At 43.7% G+C, this 17793-nt stretch overlaps 1 protein-coding gene across 5 annotated transcripts in view; it reads right to left on the bottom strand.

The window, feature by feature from the left end:
* PDE5A (phosphodiesterase 5A) overlaps positions 1 to 17793 on the bottom strand; it is a 708225-nt gene that overhangs the window by 197444 nt on the left and 492988 nt on the right. For all 5 annotated transcript variants that reach the window (XM_085634223.1, XM_085634230.1, XM_085634240.1 and 2 more), the window contains exon 8: positions 4482 to 4590. In XM_085634223.1, coding sequence (XP_085490349.1) covers positions 4482 to 4590 — 109 coding nt within the window. The remainder of the gene's footprint in view (positions 1 to 4481; positions 4591 to 17793) is intronic.

Below are 17793 nucleotides of genomic sequence, written 5' to 3'. Positions count from 1 at the left end.
CTGGCCCACGCTAATATGCGAAAACACCTTCTCCTCCGAAAAAGATAAGGGGACACGGCAGGGCTTCAGGAAAACATTTGTTAAGTTTATTCGGCATGACGCGTTTCGGCGGTAGCCTCTTCAGATGCCTCCGATGTTGTGATTTTAAGGTTTCCTCCTGTTGATTTAGCCCCTCCTTCATGGGGCACACCTGTACCATATCTCGGCTGTGAGCACTCGACCAGTTCAAGATTACGGACTGCACTATATATATATTCACTGAAAAAACCATAGGTTTCACACACGTTATAGTTAGGGATTAGCATTTAAAAAACCTTGCAAATTCACTTAAAAAACCATAGGTTTCACACATGTTATAGTTAGCTGGACATTTCACTCGTAAAAAACCTATGAAATTCCCCCGTTATAGTTACTGTAGGCAACTATAACTCACGCGACCGTAATCCTCTGCTGATGACGTCAGATTTTACATCACTGATGACATATGTGTCTTTATGAAAAATAAATATTTGTAATATATGTATAGCTAAAGATTAATGGAAGAAGACATGGGTAAATAAGTGTCTAAATACAGTGATGTAATATCTGAGATCATCAGCAGAGGATTGCCGTCGCGTGAGTTATAGTTGCCTACAGTAACTATAACGGGGGAATTTCATAGGTTTTTTACGAGTGAAATGTCCAGCTAACTATAACATGTGTGAAACCTATGGTTTTTAAAGTGAATATATATATATATACGGCAAATCTTGAGTTGAGGATGTGACGTCGTAGCCATATCGAACAAGGGAAAAAGGTTATGTTTTTGAGTGGCAACAGAGACCGCATCACAAAACTGTGATATCTAATTCATTTCCTCTGGTGGGATACGAGAGTCACTCTCTGGATTGAGTGCATGTTTGTTGTAAGGTAGCTTGCGGTATTGTTTGCTTGTCTTCCCATATGGAGGGCATTTGTTCTGGTAGTTCTGGCTGGCTTTTGCTTATCCGATCAAGACAAAGTCTGATTTGCATATGACTTGTCAATATCTAGAGTGGTATAGTGAGCAAAAAAATGATAGACTGGAGTAGGGCCTGAGTACTTATAATTGTATGAGATTAATTCAACCATTCCACTCATCACCTTTTGGTTTTTTCACAAAGACAATGATCTAACTTTTTAAAGCTATGCCACTACCATGTAACTTAATTTCATCAGGGTCCACCAAAATGACAAAGATTTTCTCACAATTACTTTTTAAATTGTTAAATGCTGAAAGTTACACAATTCTATGGGGCATGAGGGCATGCTCTCTAACAAATATAGACAAAAATGATTTACAGATATGCTTTTCAATATCTCACACTAGACATATGCAATTGCCAGTGGTTAGATAAATTGCAAGCATTTCTCCCATCAACTTTTGTGTGCTTCATTTACTGCCCTAAGTGGCATGGGTATGCCCGACGTCGGTCCCATGCTCACTGTGTCCCTGGAACCCAATTCTACCTGGCTGATGAGTCCATAACTAGGGTGAAACCGGTCCTGGGGTGCTTGTGTTCCAGTTCAGTGAGGTTTTGGCCTGGCATTTCGGGCTGGACTGCTCCCATAAGGAGCAGGGTCAAGACTGATTTGCATATGGCTGGGTCCAATCTGAGGTGGCATGGTGAGCAAAAGAATGATGTGCTGGGATGCTACCCAAGTGATTGCCAGTGGTTAGACAAATTACAAGCATTCCTCCCATCAACGGTGTGTGTTTCACAAAGCAAGCAACCCAAACATTTCAAGTGAGAACGCGGGGTACAGAGCTATATGGAAAAAAATAATTCAAACGCAAAGTTTATTTTATGACACTTTGCCAAAAACGATGTTTGTTCTTGTCTTGCCTCTCGGTGTCTCACAGTATACCCATCTGACAACTGGCCCCAAGTCATGTGTGATATCTCCAGTCAGTCCTGACTTTTTAGCCAAAACACCTTACCTACTGGAATTATTGAAACCATTACAATGTTAAAAGAGAAACTACAAGACCCAAAATATAGTGAGTTGTGGCTTAAATGCCAGAATTGGCTGAAAGTGTTTCATAATAATTGAAACCACTTGGCGGCTTAAAATAAATGTATCTCTTTTATAAGTGCACTCAAATGCATGACTTTTAATATGCAGTTGCCAGGCCTATTAGCCTAAAAGTGCCTACTGCATGATCCCTTAGCAGAAATGAGGGTGCGAGATGTTGAGGCTTTGACGCCCATTCTCTGCCAGAAAATCACTGACAAAAGATTGAGCATTCCAGACTGCCAAAGGACCTCGCTTTTCTTTCAACTTAAATCGCAGCCTTGTTTTCAGCATGCTATTTGTCGGAGTTGCCAATGGGCATATTAAAGCTTCTCTTAGCTAAAGCCTGGGCCCCCCTCCACCACCCCCCAGAACTCTTCAGGAATCTCACTAAGGGGTCCTGCCAACAGTTTGAACACCTTTGCACTAACATAACAAATAGCTTTGGGAATTATGCTGAGTATGATTCAAAACTAGATGTGCCCTTAGATATGTGTCCTTGGCTATGTTTGTTACTTTATCCGTTTTCTTGCACACACTGTCACAGATGCGCTTGGCCCCCTTGGTTCCTTTTGTCATCTTTCGGAGTTCTGGGGCCCAGGCAAGACATATTTTGGGGCTCCCTGTTCGGAAAAACTTTGAAACGTATTACACATTTTCTGGTAATACAAGCCCATGTGATGCCAAAAATATTGAATTATACTTAAACTTTCAGAAATGGAGTCACTCAAAACCAACTGACTATGTCTTGCCTGGTGCCCCCGAAAACCCTCAGGATGACACTGGGTAGCGAGAGAATGAGTGAGAGGTAGAGGCACACAGTGAGCAGGAGAGTAGGTAAGGAAAGAAAAGAAGAAGACAATGATGAGAAAAATCCCTTTCCCAGGGTGACCTTTGGAGGTGGGGGTCCTGAGTACTTGCCCACTTTGCACATGCCTTAAACATCTCAGCTTCTCTTGTGTGATTGGGTCTGTGTCTGTATGTGCTACTATGAAATATGCTACCTGATGCAGGAATCTATATTCTGTTACAGTGGTTCATAACCTTTTGACTTCTGTGGGCTCCACTTAATCATTACTGGAACCCAGGGAACCCTCTGAATCATTATTTGATTACAGTGACCCCCAAGGAGTCATTGCCAGAAGACGGGGACCCAGCCTAAGCATTTTTGAAGATTTGAACTGCAAAGCAATACACACAAAATGCAGAAACAATCATTCATCAAACAAATACAAAAATTATGAAATATTTTATTTAATTCACAAATATAAACAATTTAAAATTGTAATTTCATTGGGAACGTTTGAGCTTTTCTAAATTCCAATGAGGGCACTCATCGTCCATACAATTTTTTGTTTGATGCACTTCCACTGCGCTCACAAATCAACCTGAGGTTAGTAACTGAGGGCCCGATGGTGGGATCGCCACCGACGAGCCATCACAATAATTTTTTCCGCATGCCACATTTGGACGGCGGGCAAATGTGTGGCGTTCATAAAGGCCGACAGCCATAGATCCGACAGGGTCAATGAACCCGTTGGTATGTCGAAGGCAGAGTAATGTCTACAATGGAGGCGGTGCATGCCAGGCACCGCCGTATGCATGACGCTGTTTCTTTCCGCCGGCCCTTTCATAGCGGTGAACCTGTCATGAAAAGACAGGCGGAAAGGGACATCGGGAGCCTTCCTACATATCCCTGCACCAAGTGGCAGGCACCATATGGTGCCTGCCACGTACTGCAGGGATATGTCAGGTGTCCCCATTTTGCATTTCGGCAGATGCTGCAGCCAGCAGCACCCGCCTCAATGCAAAATGTAGTCATTGCGACTGCCGTGGTGGCGGTCGCATTGTAATGCCTATGTCGGGCCCGCCGACAGCCTGTAGGGCGGTCCCCTTTTTCTGCCATCCTGATAAGCCCCATCATTTTTAGCCTCCTATTTCGACTTCTTTGCATTTACAGAATGTTGTAAATGTTTCACTTTTACAATGAGCTTTTTATATTGATATCCACTAATAATATGTTAATATTACTTCATTTTCTAAGCAGCCTCGGGCCACCTGAGTAGGCTTTGCAGACACCCTGGGGTCCCCCAACCACAGGTTAAGAACCACTGTTATATTACACTGAACCATTTATATAGCATCCCATACCCCAGATGTGATCGCAAAGTATATGTCCTATGTTGTAGATGTTGGTTGATGGGCGTGCAGTTCAACAAATGCTTCAAAAACATTGCAGCATCTGCCACAGGCAAAAGCGTTGAGTGTTGTGAAAACAGGGAGAAGAGTCACATCCATCTATTCCCATTAGACTGTGCCTCTTTGATAAATTGGTTAAGGAAATCTATCTTTCTAGACATTGACTTTAAAATATCAATGAACATTTGGTGACCAGGATCAGAAAGGGAATCATAATTAGTATTAATGTTCATGTGCTGTTTACTCACAGTCCATGGAAATCTTCTGTCCTTGCAGACGTCTGGGATATTCAGAGGCTCCATGGTCCTGGCCACATATTGTGCATACATGTAGTTGATTTCATTCACTTTATAGTCCCTGTGAGAGAAGGGAAGGAGGACAAAGGTCTTTATTCTGCATCATCCAGTCAGTGGTCGCAAGACAGAACTTCATAGTCGTTAAATTAGAGGATTTGTTTGGGGAATAGAAAACCATTGTTAAATAGTTATGTCATAAGTAATATTTGGGATGTCAACCAACATATTAGCAAGGGAGTCCATAATTCTGGAAGGGGTATGGCCTGTTTGCTTTGTAGTCTACATGCATAAGTAATCATGCACTCAAACACACATACACACTAAGGCTACCACCACACAATAGAGGTGTTTTGTTTGAGTGTATTGCTCTTTAACAAATATACTGAGCATACATTTATTTTGACAGCCTTTCTCTTACTTGATTACAGGGCAGATTTCCACAAATGCCAAGCTTCTCTGTCTATTATTCTTATAAGGACCCTTCTTACAGCCATTAAGAGCAATAATAACACACCACTAAAATTATGTCTCAATGCATAAAAATTGAGAAACAGACCTCTCTTCCATATATGTAGATGGAGAAGGATAATAGAAAGATCTCAGGGCACAAAAGTATTCACAATGTAATAATCACTAATTACATGGGACCCGATTCACAAAGGTAAAGTTTGACGAAAGTCTAACTTTCCGACTTTCACTATTCACAAAAGGCTTTTACTACTCGTAAATGCCCTTTGTGAATAGCAAAAGTATTAACATATCAGTTAAATTGTACTTTTAAGATGTACATGAGGAAGGACATCAGATAAGAGGGCTACACTGTCTATGGCAAAGAAATCTATAATTAGGAAGATAAAATAAAAGGTTACTAAAAAACTATAAGGACTAAATTCCAAAGACCACAAATAGATACTCTGTAAAATTTACATTGAAAACACTGGATCCAGGATTTTTAGTACTCTGTAGCATTACTCCAATCTAATCAATTCACGTGACCCTGTTTCAAGTGAAACCACAATACAATGCAGAATAAATGCAATTACAGGCTGATTTTAGGAATATTTTGTGGCATGTAGACACCCCAGGTGTTTCTCTACACTATGTAAACTGATAGGCTAGTCAAATTAGTAATCTTTGAGGGGTGGTGTATGCAGTAATACTGACAATATGTTTCTACTGAATTAAAATTAAGGGTAAGTAAAAGATTTACCTGTGCTCACAAATTTGTGCAAAATTCGGATAATTAAATTTGGCAAAGGCAGGTGCACCAATGCAAAGCTGAACCATACAACTGGACTGATTTACAGCTACAAGATTTCCGGCCTGTTAAGGGTGGGACATGCTGCAAGTGGAGAATTGTGCAACCAAATGATATATTGTTTGGGCTGGAGGACTCAGTAGAAAGAATGGCAAGCGATCTGATAGTGGTGGTAGAGGTGATAATGGTGGTGGTGTTATTGGTGGTGGTAATGTTAGCTGTGTTTCTAGTGGTAGTACTAATGATGTAATTGGTGGCAATATTTGTGGTATTGTATTTATGGTTTTCATGGTGGCTCTTTTGGTGGGGTTGGCATTAGTGGTAATGGAGGTGGAGGCACACGTGGGAGTACTGGTGGCTGGAGTTATATTGATGGTAGAGTTGGTTTTGTAACGGAGTGATATTGGTGGTGATGGTGTTGGTAGTGGTGTGGTGTTTGTGTGGTGCTATTGGTAGTGGTGTGGGATAGGTGTTGGTATTCAATTAGTGGTGGTGTTTTATTGGTGGTTATTGTAGTATTGGTATTTTGTGGTAGAATTAGTAATGGTGGTCATTGGTGTTAATGGTTGCTGTATTGGTGGTGCTGTGTTATTGCCTGTGGTTTATTCATGGTACTGTTTGTTGTGTTCATGTTACTGATATTCTTGGTACTGGTGGTGGTGCTGTGGTGGTTGCAGTATTAATAATACTGGTAGAATTGGTGGTGTTAAGTTTGGTTGTGGCATTGGCGGTGATGGTATTGGTGGTATTTGTGGTGGTGGTGTTGTGGCATTTGTATTGGTGGCAATGTTCGAAGTGGTTTTAGTGGTGTATTTGGTGGTCTGGTTGGTATTGGTAGTATTTCTATTGGGATGGTGATAATGATGGTGGTATTGGTGGTGGGTGTAGTATTGCATGTATGAGATAAAGATTTGAATGTGATACAAACTGTGATGATTAAGTGTTTAGTTAAGATATAACATAGCCCTTAATGCACAGCAATGCAAGAACTCCTTAGGAGTAATATTATCTTGGGGTTTGGTAATTTGGGGTTGCAGAATTACTTAACTACTACAGGTTCTGCTGAAGAATTGGGTATTACCATACAAATTAGTGCCACTCAATTTAATTCTAAAATTTCAGATCTTTTCCATGGACATACACGGCCAGGTTTAACTTGGTGAGATAAGTCCTGCAAAATTCTAGAGGGTTCTTCTAGAAGTGTGCATGTCTTCACCATGATTATCTCTGCAGTGCTGCAACATATCCAGATCTAACTGCTCTTTATTGCATTCTATATTTACTACCACAACTCTATGTGATATTTACATTATTGTGTAAAAACCTTTGTGACAAAACTCTGTTAACCCCTTGGGTGCGGGTTTATTTCCCGCGCTGTGCGGGAGAAATAAACGGTGGGCGGGATTACGACGGCTCCCGTCCGTCGTGCGCACACGCCCACCGTGATGCATGACGGCCGGGAGCCGTCATGCGCATACAAGGGGTTAAAAATATATAAAGTAAGGCAGGCACAACAGTCACCACACACATGCCATAGGCTGGCAGGTAAAAGATGAAGTTAAAGGTCTATCGTGAGGGAACTAGAACAATATTGGATAACCCAATCTTCCCTCAGGAGACAGGTGAATAATAGAACAACAAGAAACTCCTAAAGGAATTATTTTAAATGAATTGTTTGTAATACATTTTAGATTGATCATTCAAGATTTAATCAAGGCAACTCAATTGATGAATTTCATTTATGTAGAAAGAATATTTTACGGGCATAGAAAAAAATAGGTAAGTATACTGTGCTGCTGTGTGAAAAATCAATAGTTTTAATATTAAATGGGAAAACATACATTTATACATTCTATAAAAGACAAGAAAAAACAAAGAAATAGACGAAAGGTCAGATATATGCAAAAAGCTACCAGATAGGACTCACAAGTGTCTGGTATGTTTGAATTCACAAGAGGTTGTGTGACACAGGTCCGATCATGCAACCAAAATGAAGTGCATTTTATAGAATGCCGTAGTGGTTCTCACTACATTGGAGAAGCAACACAGGAAGTTGAACGCAGAATACTACAATCTCAATCAAGGATCCGATGCAACGTGGAAAACGCACCTCTTGTTGAGCATTACAAAGCCAGCAGTTATCAATGCAATGAAATTAAGTGGTGTGTGCTTGAAATCATCAAATGTTCCACACAGCTACGTGACCTGGCGAGAACAAATGCATTTGGCGGGTGAACATATACACTAAAGGACTTAATGCCTAGGTAGAGTGGTTTTCCCTGGCCATATTGTAATTATGTCTTGATATACTATAGAACTATTGCGACAATGCTTGTGGTTTATATATGGCTGCTCTAACGAGGCTATGGTCCTTGCATGTTAATCAGTGTTTATTACCATACTGGATTTTTGCGGTTTAATAAATCTTCCTTTTGTCCTTCTGAGACATTTTTCTAATTTGGGAAGATGGCACCACTCCAATACGAAGGTACCAGTTTTTAACTTTCTTTCATTGGTCTACTCCTCAAGGATGTATTCCCTGGAATGTGTTCCATTTTTGTTCGGTCAAAAGGTATTTTGGTCCGTGATAAGGTTTTATGGATTCAGTTTAACTATATATAATTTTACAATATTATTTTGGCAGTATTTCAAATGGCTTTTTATTAGAGGTGTACATACTCTTAACACAGTTACAAAATGTTGGAATTTTCTGCATTTGATTTACATTCTTTTTCCATAATTCAGTTCCAGGGACACCACAATTGCAGATAGTGCCTTTGACGCCGCTGCTGTTGGGTGAATTTATACCACTCGCTATTCCTGCTAGGCTCATTTTTACAATAAAACAGGTGTTGTAATCTATATTTGCGTGTCTTTCTATGCCTATTTGTAGGCATGTTTGTTTCCATAAATTGTTCCTGAAGCTGGGGATCGCCCACATATGTGATTTGTAAATCAACTGCAGTATCTCTACACCAATTTAGCACTATGAAATTAGGTATTACTTTACTTCTTGGAAAGGAGTACAGATGCATGTAGCTGTGGAAGTATCGGATTACACATATTTTCATACTTAACAGATTTACAGTTTTAAAGTACGTCTCATTGGGGGGGCGTGGCTTGCGCCCAAGGAAGATGGCGGTGCTTTCCGGACCTGGTGAGTGACGACGATATGACGACGGGATTCTCCTAAGCAAACACACGGCGTACACTCCCTATCTTCTACGAGCGGATGTCGGAACTGTTGCTGCACCCGCAGAGGGGAATTACGGAGTCTCTCCTGGCGAAGAACTGAAGTAATAGCGCTCTTTTCTCCTGCGACCGGATAGAAGCGTTGGCCGCCATTTTGTAAATGCTCGCGTCCTGAAGTACGCGCAAATGTAACGCGCAGCCTATTTTCTTGAGGTCCCAAGTTTTTCCACACAGACGGCAGCACTATTTGACAATTCTGAGGTAATAGAGTTTTTCACAAATACTTCAATTGCATTTCTGTGTGCTCAAGCCCTATTATGTTATATGAGGACAGCTTCTGCGCCATACGTAAAATGGATGGCAAACATTCATGTCCATAATACAAGCAGGATATGGAGTTCATATCAAAATACACTGACTGAGACTAAGTTATTCTAAGCTATATCCATAAGTATTCTACAGCATATCAGCATACTATGTTAGAATCCTTCCAGGCTATGATTTAATGGACACTATCCGAATCCTCTCAGCTCAATATTCACCATGTTTGAAGTTACCTCCACTTCATAACTTTCTTCACAGACTGTTTCCATCTCTACTTTTTTCTCTTGATTGTAATTTGGTTTACATATAAAAGGCGGTTCATTTCAATTTCTTTCATTTAAGACTCAGACAAATGGAACGCGTTACTTACCTGTAACTGCGGTTATCCAGTATTGGTATCTTTCATAGATTCACATGCCTGAATCATTCCCCGTCGTCGGGAATGGGAGTCACCGGTAAATAACAAAGTAATGTCCAGAAGACATAAGACAGCCATAGGCCTCAGAGGCCTTAGCTTAGTAAGCTATCCACGTCCTTATGTAAAAAGGACCAAATTTTGGCCAGAGCCAATCAGCTAACACCACCCTCTAGAACCTTCCTGGTAGGAGCTCTAGTCCCTCAGATTTTCGTGAGCACAGTGCTAAGCAGCTGTATACTGAGAGATCCGAGAGAGCCCTTCCAGGGGAGGCGGGTGGGTTGCATGTGAATCTATGAAAGATACCAATACTGGATAACCGCAGTTACAGGTAAGTAACGCGTTCCTTATCCAGTATTAGGGTATCTTTCATAGATTCACATGCCTGAATCAGAGTAGCAAGCAGTGAAAAAAGCACATTTCGAAAGATATGGATAACATACAGGTATTAGATAACCACATCTATCTGAGATAAACAACAGTGCTACTGTAAAGCAATGAATAAGTAATGCATACATTATAGTGCGAAATGTGCATAAACTCAGGATGGTGGGATGAAAGAAAGGGCTCACCTCTATTTAAAAAGATGACGTAGTACCGCTTGGCCCACTGACGCATCCTTCATGATCTCCGCATCCAGGCAGTAATGCTTGGTGAAGGTATGCGGCGTCTTCCATGTGGCCGCTCTACAAATGTCCACAATGGGCACCCCAGCAAAAAGAGCCATGGAAGTAGACATGGCCCTTGTGGAGTGGGCACGGACCGTTGTTCTCAACGGACGTCCTGCCTGTTGGTGACAGAAAGAAATGGCCGAAGAAATCCAGCGGGAAATGCTCTGTTTTGTGAGCGGAAGCCCTCTTCGAGGTCTGCTGTAGGCTATGAATAGCTGATTTGATTTACGAAAAGATTTCGTTCTCTCAATGTAAAATTTCAAGCAACGCTGATTGTCTAGTGAATGTAGAGTTCGTTCCGCCACTGTTTGTGGATTTGGGAAGAATGATTGTAAAACAATAGGTTCGTTGAGGTGGAAGTGAGATGGAACCTTGGGAATGAAAGCTGGATTTGTGCGGAGAAGGACTCTATCCTTTTTGAATTGCAGGAATGGGTCCTGGATAGAGAATGCTTGGAGCTCTCCCACTCGCCTTGCCGAGGTAAGAGCTAGTAGAAGTGCCACCTTCCAGGAAACAAATTTAAGGTCAGCTCTGTGGATGGGCTCAAACGGGTGCTTCATTAGTTGAGCTAGAACTATGTTAAGGTGCCAGGCCGGTGGAACAGGCTTTACTGGAGGGAATGTGCGAAACAGTCCTTTCATGAATTGCTTTATGAGTCTATGAGACCATAAAGAGGGGCCGGAAGAAGATCTTCTGAAACGTGAGATTGCAGCTAGGTGAACTTTAATGGAGGCATGAGCAAGACCAGATTCTGCCAGATGTAAAAGGTAGAGTAAGACTTGTCCTGGGGTGGAAGAGAAAGGATGCAACTTATTCGTCTTACACCAGATACAGAATCTTTTCCACTTGAGTGAGTAGGTCTTGTTGGTACTATCTGCTCGAGCCCGAGCTAGAATTCGTCTGCAGTCTGGAGGAATGTCTAGGCCCCGAAACTCTCTGAAGTCAGGAGCCAAGCTGATAACCTGAGAGAGGCTAGATCCGGATGTTGAATCTGCTGATCGCTGAGCGTCAGAAGAGATGGAAACGTTTTCAGCCTGATCGGAGGTTCCTGGGAGAGGAGGTGAAGTTCCGAGAACCAGTGTTGGCGTGGCCAAGCTGGGGCTATCAATATCAAAGTGCAAGGTTCCGCCTTCATCTTCCGTAGTACCCTGGGGATCAGGGGAAATGGCGGAAAGGCGTATGCAAAGACGTTGCACCATGCTATCGAAAAGGCATTCCCCAGGGATCCTGGTTGGGGATGCCAGCTTGCAAAGTATTGGCATTTGGCGTTGCGTTGGGTGGCGAATAGGTCCAGCTGAGGTGTGCCCCATTGGGCGAAGATATTGTTGAGGACCTGCTGATCCAGTTCCCACTCGTGGCACGCTGCCTGCCTCCTGCTTAGATAATCTGCCAACACATTGTGGGTGCCTGGAACATAATCTGCTCGGAGAGAGATGTTGTGGCGGAGCAGCCAGTTCCAGATTTTCTGCGATTCGCGCGAAAGTGTCAGTGAACGAGTTCCTCCCTGCTTGTTCAGGTAGTGCATTGTCGTGGTGTTGTCTGTCCGGACAAGCACTACCGAGTTCTTTATCCTCGGGAGGAAAGCCACTAGAGCTAGGTAGACTGCTCGGAGCTCTAAAAGGTTGATATGAAGCAGTTTCTCCGAAAGGGACCACTTTCCGCTTATCTGTAGCTCCTGAAGGAAAGCTCCCCAGCCTTCCAAGGAGGCGTCCGTGGTGATTATATGAGGAGTAGCAGGAAGCAAGAAAGGCAAGCCTTGCGAAAGGTTCTTGGGGCGAACCCACCATTGCAGAGCCTGTTTGATCGCCGGGGTTACTTGGATGACGTCGTCGAAAGACCCTGTACACTGGATCCACTGGTTCGACAGAGCCTCTTGTAGGGGTCGCATCCGTAAGCGGCAATGTGGGATTAATAGAATGCAGGAGGACATCATCCCGAGGAGGGATTTGAAGAGGCGCACCGAGAGTGTCTTTCTTGTCATTACCTGGAGTGCCAGAGATTGAAGTTTGTCCTGGCGTTCCTGTGACGGGAATGCTTTCCTGTGGATGGTGTCTAGTGTAGCTCCCAAAAATTGCATGCATTGGGATGGTTGCAGGACAGATTTGTCGTGGTTGAGAGTGAGCCCCAGTGACTCGAAGAGTGTCAGACAAGCGTTGGAAGATCTTATCACGCCTTCTTGTGATGGGGACTTGATAAGCCAGTCGTCTAAATACGGGAAGACTTGGTGGTGGAAACGGCGTAGGTACGCCGCCACTGGTGCTAGGCATTTGGTGAAAATGCGTGGCGCCGATTTGAGCCCAAATGGCAGAACCCGAAACTGGTAATGCCTGCCCGCCACCATGAAACGCAGGAACTTCTTGTGGTTGCGGTGTATTGGGACATGAAAATAGGCGTCCTGAAGGTCCACCGACACCATGTAGTCGTTTGCGTTGAGTAAATGCAAAACCTCCTGTATGGTAATCATTCGAAACGACTGTTTTTTCAGAAATTTGTTGAGATTTCTGAGGTCCAATATGGGTCTCCATTTTTTCTCTTTCTTTCGGATGAGAAAGAAATGGGAGTAGAACCCTCTCCCTCGTTGGCTTAGGGGAACTTTCTCTATAGCTCCCTTTAGAAGCATAATCTTTATTTCTTGGAGTAATGGGCGTAGGTTTTTGTGAGCCCTTTGGCGGGGAGGAGTTTGAGGAGGAATTTGTATGAATTCCAGGGAATGGCCGAATTGTATTAATTGGAGGACCCATCGGTCCGTAGTTATCGTTTGCCAATTTTTGAGAAAATGGGAGATTTTCCCGCCAATCTTGTAGGGTGGAGACAAGTTTGTGACCGGCTGCATCTGGAAGTCATTGCCTCCGCGCGGCACCCTTTTGTCTTCCTCCTCTGTTACGAAAGGAAGTTTTGTGGTAAGACGACTGTTGTCGCTGCTGAGATTGTGGACGGTACTGCTGGGAAGAGGAGAAAGAGGAACGCTGTTGAAAGTCTCCTCTGGAGGAAGTCTGACCTCTTCCTCTGGACCCACGAAAGGAAGGGTTCCGAGATTGCAGAGACCCCAGGGCTCTGGCAGTATCTGTATCTTTTTTGATACCTTGCAATGCCTCGTCAATAAGAGGACCGAATAGAAGTTGGCCATCATAAGGCATGTCCAGGACTTTTGTCTGGACCTCCGGCCTGAAAGAAGTCGCCTTGAGCCAACCCTGGCGCCGGAGAACAGCCGCACCAGCCAGCTGTCTAAAACCTGTGGAAGCAATATCCATTGCACAGTCTATCAGTTCCGTGGCAGATCGTTCACCCTCCAACAGAATCTTCCTTGCCTCTTCTTTTAAGTCAGAAGGCAAATCCGCTAGATATGGGGCAATGTCCGCCCACATTTGTCGGTTGTACCGTCCCAATAGTGCAGTAGCGTTGGAGGCACGCACTGTCAAGGCTGACATAGAGGAGAAACGTTTCCCTATGTTATCCATACGTCGCCCTTCTTTATCCGGCGGAGCTGTCAACAGCGCAGCTGGGTTGTTTGCCCTCCTCTGCGCAGCCTGAGTGATAACCGAGTCCGGCTTTGGATGGCCTGTAAGACAAACCGGAGCCGTGTCCGGAGCTTTATATTTCTTGTCCAGGCGTGGTAGAACCGGTGGCACTGATGAAGGGTTCTGCATTATCTTTATGCCCTGGTCCCAAATATAATCAATTATCGGAATTGCCCGGACGGACTTCTTGAAGGGTTCCTTAAAGTCATATAAGAAACAGTCTTGTTGATGCGAAGGCATCGGGATCTGGAAGCGCTGGGCCGCTCTTTCAATGATGTTGTGGAAACCGCCGATGTCGTCGGGCGGTGAGTCGGCTGTGGTAGGGACAGGCGAAACAGGAGCCGGAAGGATGTAATCGTCCCATTCATCTTGTTGGGATTGGACGTCCTGGAGTTCTCCTTCCTCAGGTTCCTCCTCCTCCTCCTCGTCGTCCGTGGTGGGCCGAGGCGGAGGTGCCGTCCTCTCCAAAAGCAGTGGAGGCGGTCGTGGCCGTGGAGTGGAAGGCCCCGCAGGCATCGGTGGAGGTGCCGGAGTCGGAAAACGCTGCTTATAGTCCGTTATTAAGAGCTGAAGGTCTGTGACCAAGGCTGCCGGTAGACACACCATGGAAGGTGGAGGCGGCATGTATTCTTGATGAGGAACCTCCTCATAGTCCTGGGGATTGTCTTCGTAATCCGAGACATCCTGGTACTTTACATGGAGCTGTGATGGACTAGTCGCCGCAGGAAAGAGACTAGCGTCGTCCGAATCCTCCTCTTCAAAGAGGCGAGTGGGAGGCAAGGTTGAGACCTTACTGGGCGAAGTGAGGGCCGGAGTTAATGCACGCTTGGTTATTTGTACATGCACAAATGTACCCTGGTCGTCCGTGTCCATACCCCTCAAGGGGCTCGATGGTATAGCTGTAACCGACGTTACAGGTATCAATGCCGTCGACGAGATCGTCGTCGGGGTCGTCGTCAACGACGAGGATGATGAAGACGGTCTCCTCGTCGACGATGACGTCGACGATGACGTCGACGACGGCGTCGACGGTGATATTCTCGTCGACGGTACCCTCGTCGTCGACGGTGTCTTCGTCGACGGTGTCTTCGTCGTCGGTGCCTTCGTCGACGATGTTGTCGTCGACGATGATGATGAAGCTCTCGTCGACGGTGTCGTCGTCGACCCTCCCGTCGACAGCTTGCTCGACGACGACTTTTTTATGGCTAACGTCGACGGAATTGTCTTGCCTGCCGTCGACGATGGAGTTGTCGTCGTCGAGGACATGGAATGGGATGTCATCGTCGATAGAGTCGTCGTCGACGATGTAACTGAAATCGCTGTCGATGGAGATTTTCTCGTCGACGCTACTGTCGACATTGTCGTCGACGAGGTGGCAATAGGCTTTTTGAAGGTGTGGGGCATCACCTTAGGAGACGAGCTCCCTGGAACAGGCGAATCCTGGACCTCTGAAGACTTTTTCTGCGTCTTCTTTTGAGGTGGCTGCGACGAAGGGCCCGGCGATGCCACCCTTGGTCTTTTAGATGAGGAGTGAGACGCAACTGAGGAACTCTCACTCTCCTCAGAGGACACCACATCCTCCTTGTCCTTTAGCCTTTGCAGCCAGATTAAAAGGCGCCCCTCTCGGTCTTTCAAGGTCTTAGAAGAGAAAGTCCGACATACCTTGCAGTCCTTAGAACTGTGACTGGGATAGAGGCAATACAAGCAGTCCTTGTGTTGGTCGTCGATATGTAGCCTCTTCTTTCCGCAAGAGGCGCAGGGCCTGAATAAACCCTTCTTAGGTGTATCAGCCATGCTGAAAATCCAGAAAGTTGAGAAGAAAAACCGTCAAATCCAAAGAAATGAGCAGAGCTCAGTGGAGACTCCCTTAGCACGACGTGCGGTAGAAAATCTGAGGGACTAGAGCTCCTACCAGGAAGGTTCTAGAGGGTGGTGTTAGCTGATTGGCTCTGGCCAAAATTTGGTCCTTTTTACATAAGGACGTGGATAGCTTACTAAGCTAAGGCCTCTGAGGCCTATGGCTGTCTTATGTCTTCTGGACATTACTTTGTTATTTACCGGTGACTCCCATTCCCGACGACGGGGAATGATTCAGGCATGTGAATCTATGAAAGATACCCTAATACTGGATAAGTGTGCTTTTCAAATTTCGTTATTCAATTGTGCGATGTATGCCACAATTTCTATGTTATTCAACTTATGTTTTTCTTCTTCCAAACGATATTAAAGACATGAACAGTGTGCTTTTGAACTTCAATAATTGTGAGAGCTCGGAATAAAAAATTTCCGTTAGTGTTATTTCTAACACACATCTCTGGTCTAAATCATCAAGGCGCTTCATTTTCCAAAATGGAAGTGCCTCATGTTTCCTCACATAAAATGGCGTCTCCACCTCCTGTTGCTGTCTCTTTGGCAGCTACTAAAGTAACCTCTAAGAGATTGAAAAAAGTTCCCCCCACACCACCAAAGCAGACCTCATCGGTCTCCATGGATCTACTTCTGGAGGAGATCCGAGCCTTAAGACCATTTATTGAAGAAACCAATACCAAAATACAATTCCTCACAGATGGTTGGGAGAAACTAGAAGAAAGAGTTATCAAGGTTGAACATATTGTTGAGCCTCTGAACTCATCATGTGCTAAAACAGAAGCTCTTCATTCTCAAGTCATAGCTCTGCAGAAACAGGTTGAAAACCTCGAAAACAGAAATAGGAGGAATAACCTTCGCATCTATGGCATAGCAGAAGGTTCAGAAAGGCCAGACGCGATTTCCTTCTTCAAAAGAATTTGACCAACACTGCTTAATTTACCTGAAGGCACCACTCTCAATATTCAACGCGCACATCGTCTCGGTCCGACGTACTCAGCTTCTTCCAGCATAAGAAAACCAAGAGGATTTATCTTGTACTTTTTGGAATACACTGATCTTCTCAAAGTTCTAAAAGCAGCCAGGCTCATGAAACGGATCTCTTTCTCAGGACACCAACTATTCTTCTCACAAGACTATGCTAAACCCACAGCAGATCGACGCAGAGAGTTCCTTGCAATGAGACCAGCACTTTGTTCCATTGGTGCTCGTTTTGGTTGGTTTTATCCCTGCATTTTCAAAGTTACCTTCAACAACAACACCACAGTATACGAAGACCCAACCAAGTTAAAAAGTTTTCTCAATATTCACTCTTTAGAACAAATGGACACCACGAGTACTCAATTCAAATGAAAAGTTGTTATATGGTTTAATTATATGCAGTTTCTTTCACTATTGTTCTCCATTTTTTATTTAAATATGTAACCCAGGTTACATAGAGCTGTTTTGGATGGCATGTTTTAGTATTTATCTTTAGTTTTCAAGTTACTAGTTTGTAATTTGCCTCCCTCTACTATAATACTTTATAGTAAAATTTGATAATGCTAACTCTATCTTCTTTTTACAGGTTCTATTTCAGTCTGTCCAATTTGTACGTCATATATGTTGTGTCATCCTGAAGTCTTCCCCGCCTCACTTCGTGAACTTTGTGGCCTCACCCCCTCCCCATGCCACTCATTGTTTTGAGTTCTATGTAGGTATGATTTCTTTATTCTTATTTTTTCTTATTGTATCCGCATCATTTCTATTTATTTGCCCCTTCTGCTAACAGATTGTTATTTGTACATTGTTTCCCTCCTTCCTTATATCCTTTTGTATTTCACCTATATATGTATTATCTTCTCACCCAATTTTCTTATACACATCATTCTTTCTTACATTGTGTCCTTTATCTCTTTCTCTTCCTTTACTCTATTCTTTCTTTCTTAAATTGTTTTTTACATCTATTATCTTGGTATATATTATAAACCTTCTTCAAAGCCTTTATTTTTTGATTACTACTGAATTCTTGGAAAAGTTA

This window comes from Triturus cristatus, chromosome 2_1 (assembly GCF_964204655.1).
Source record: "Triturus cristatus chromosome 2_1, aTriCri1.1, whole genome shotgun sequence".
Classification (NCBI taxonomy): Eukaryota; Metazoa; Chordata; class Amphibia; order Caudata; family Salamandridae; genus Triturus; species Triturus cristatus.
This window is presented reverse-complemented; position numbering and strand designations above follow the sequence as displayed.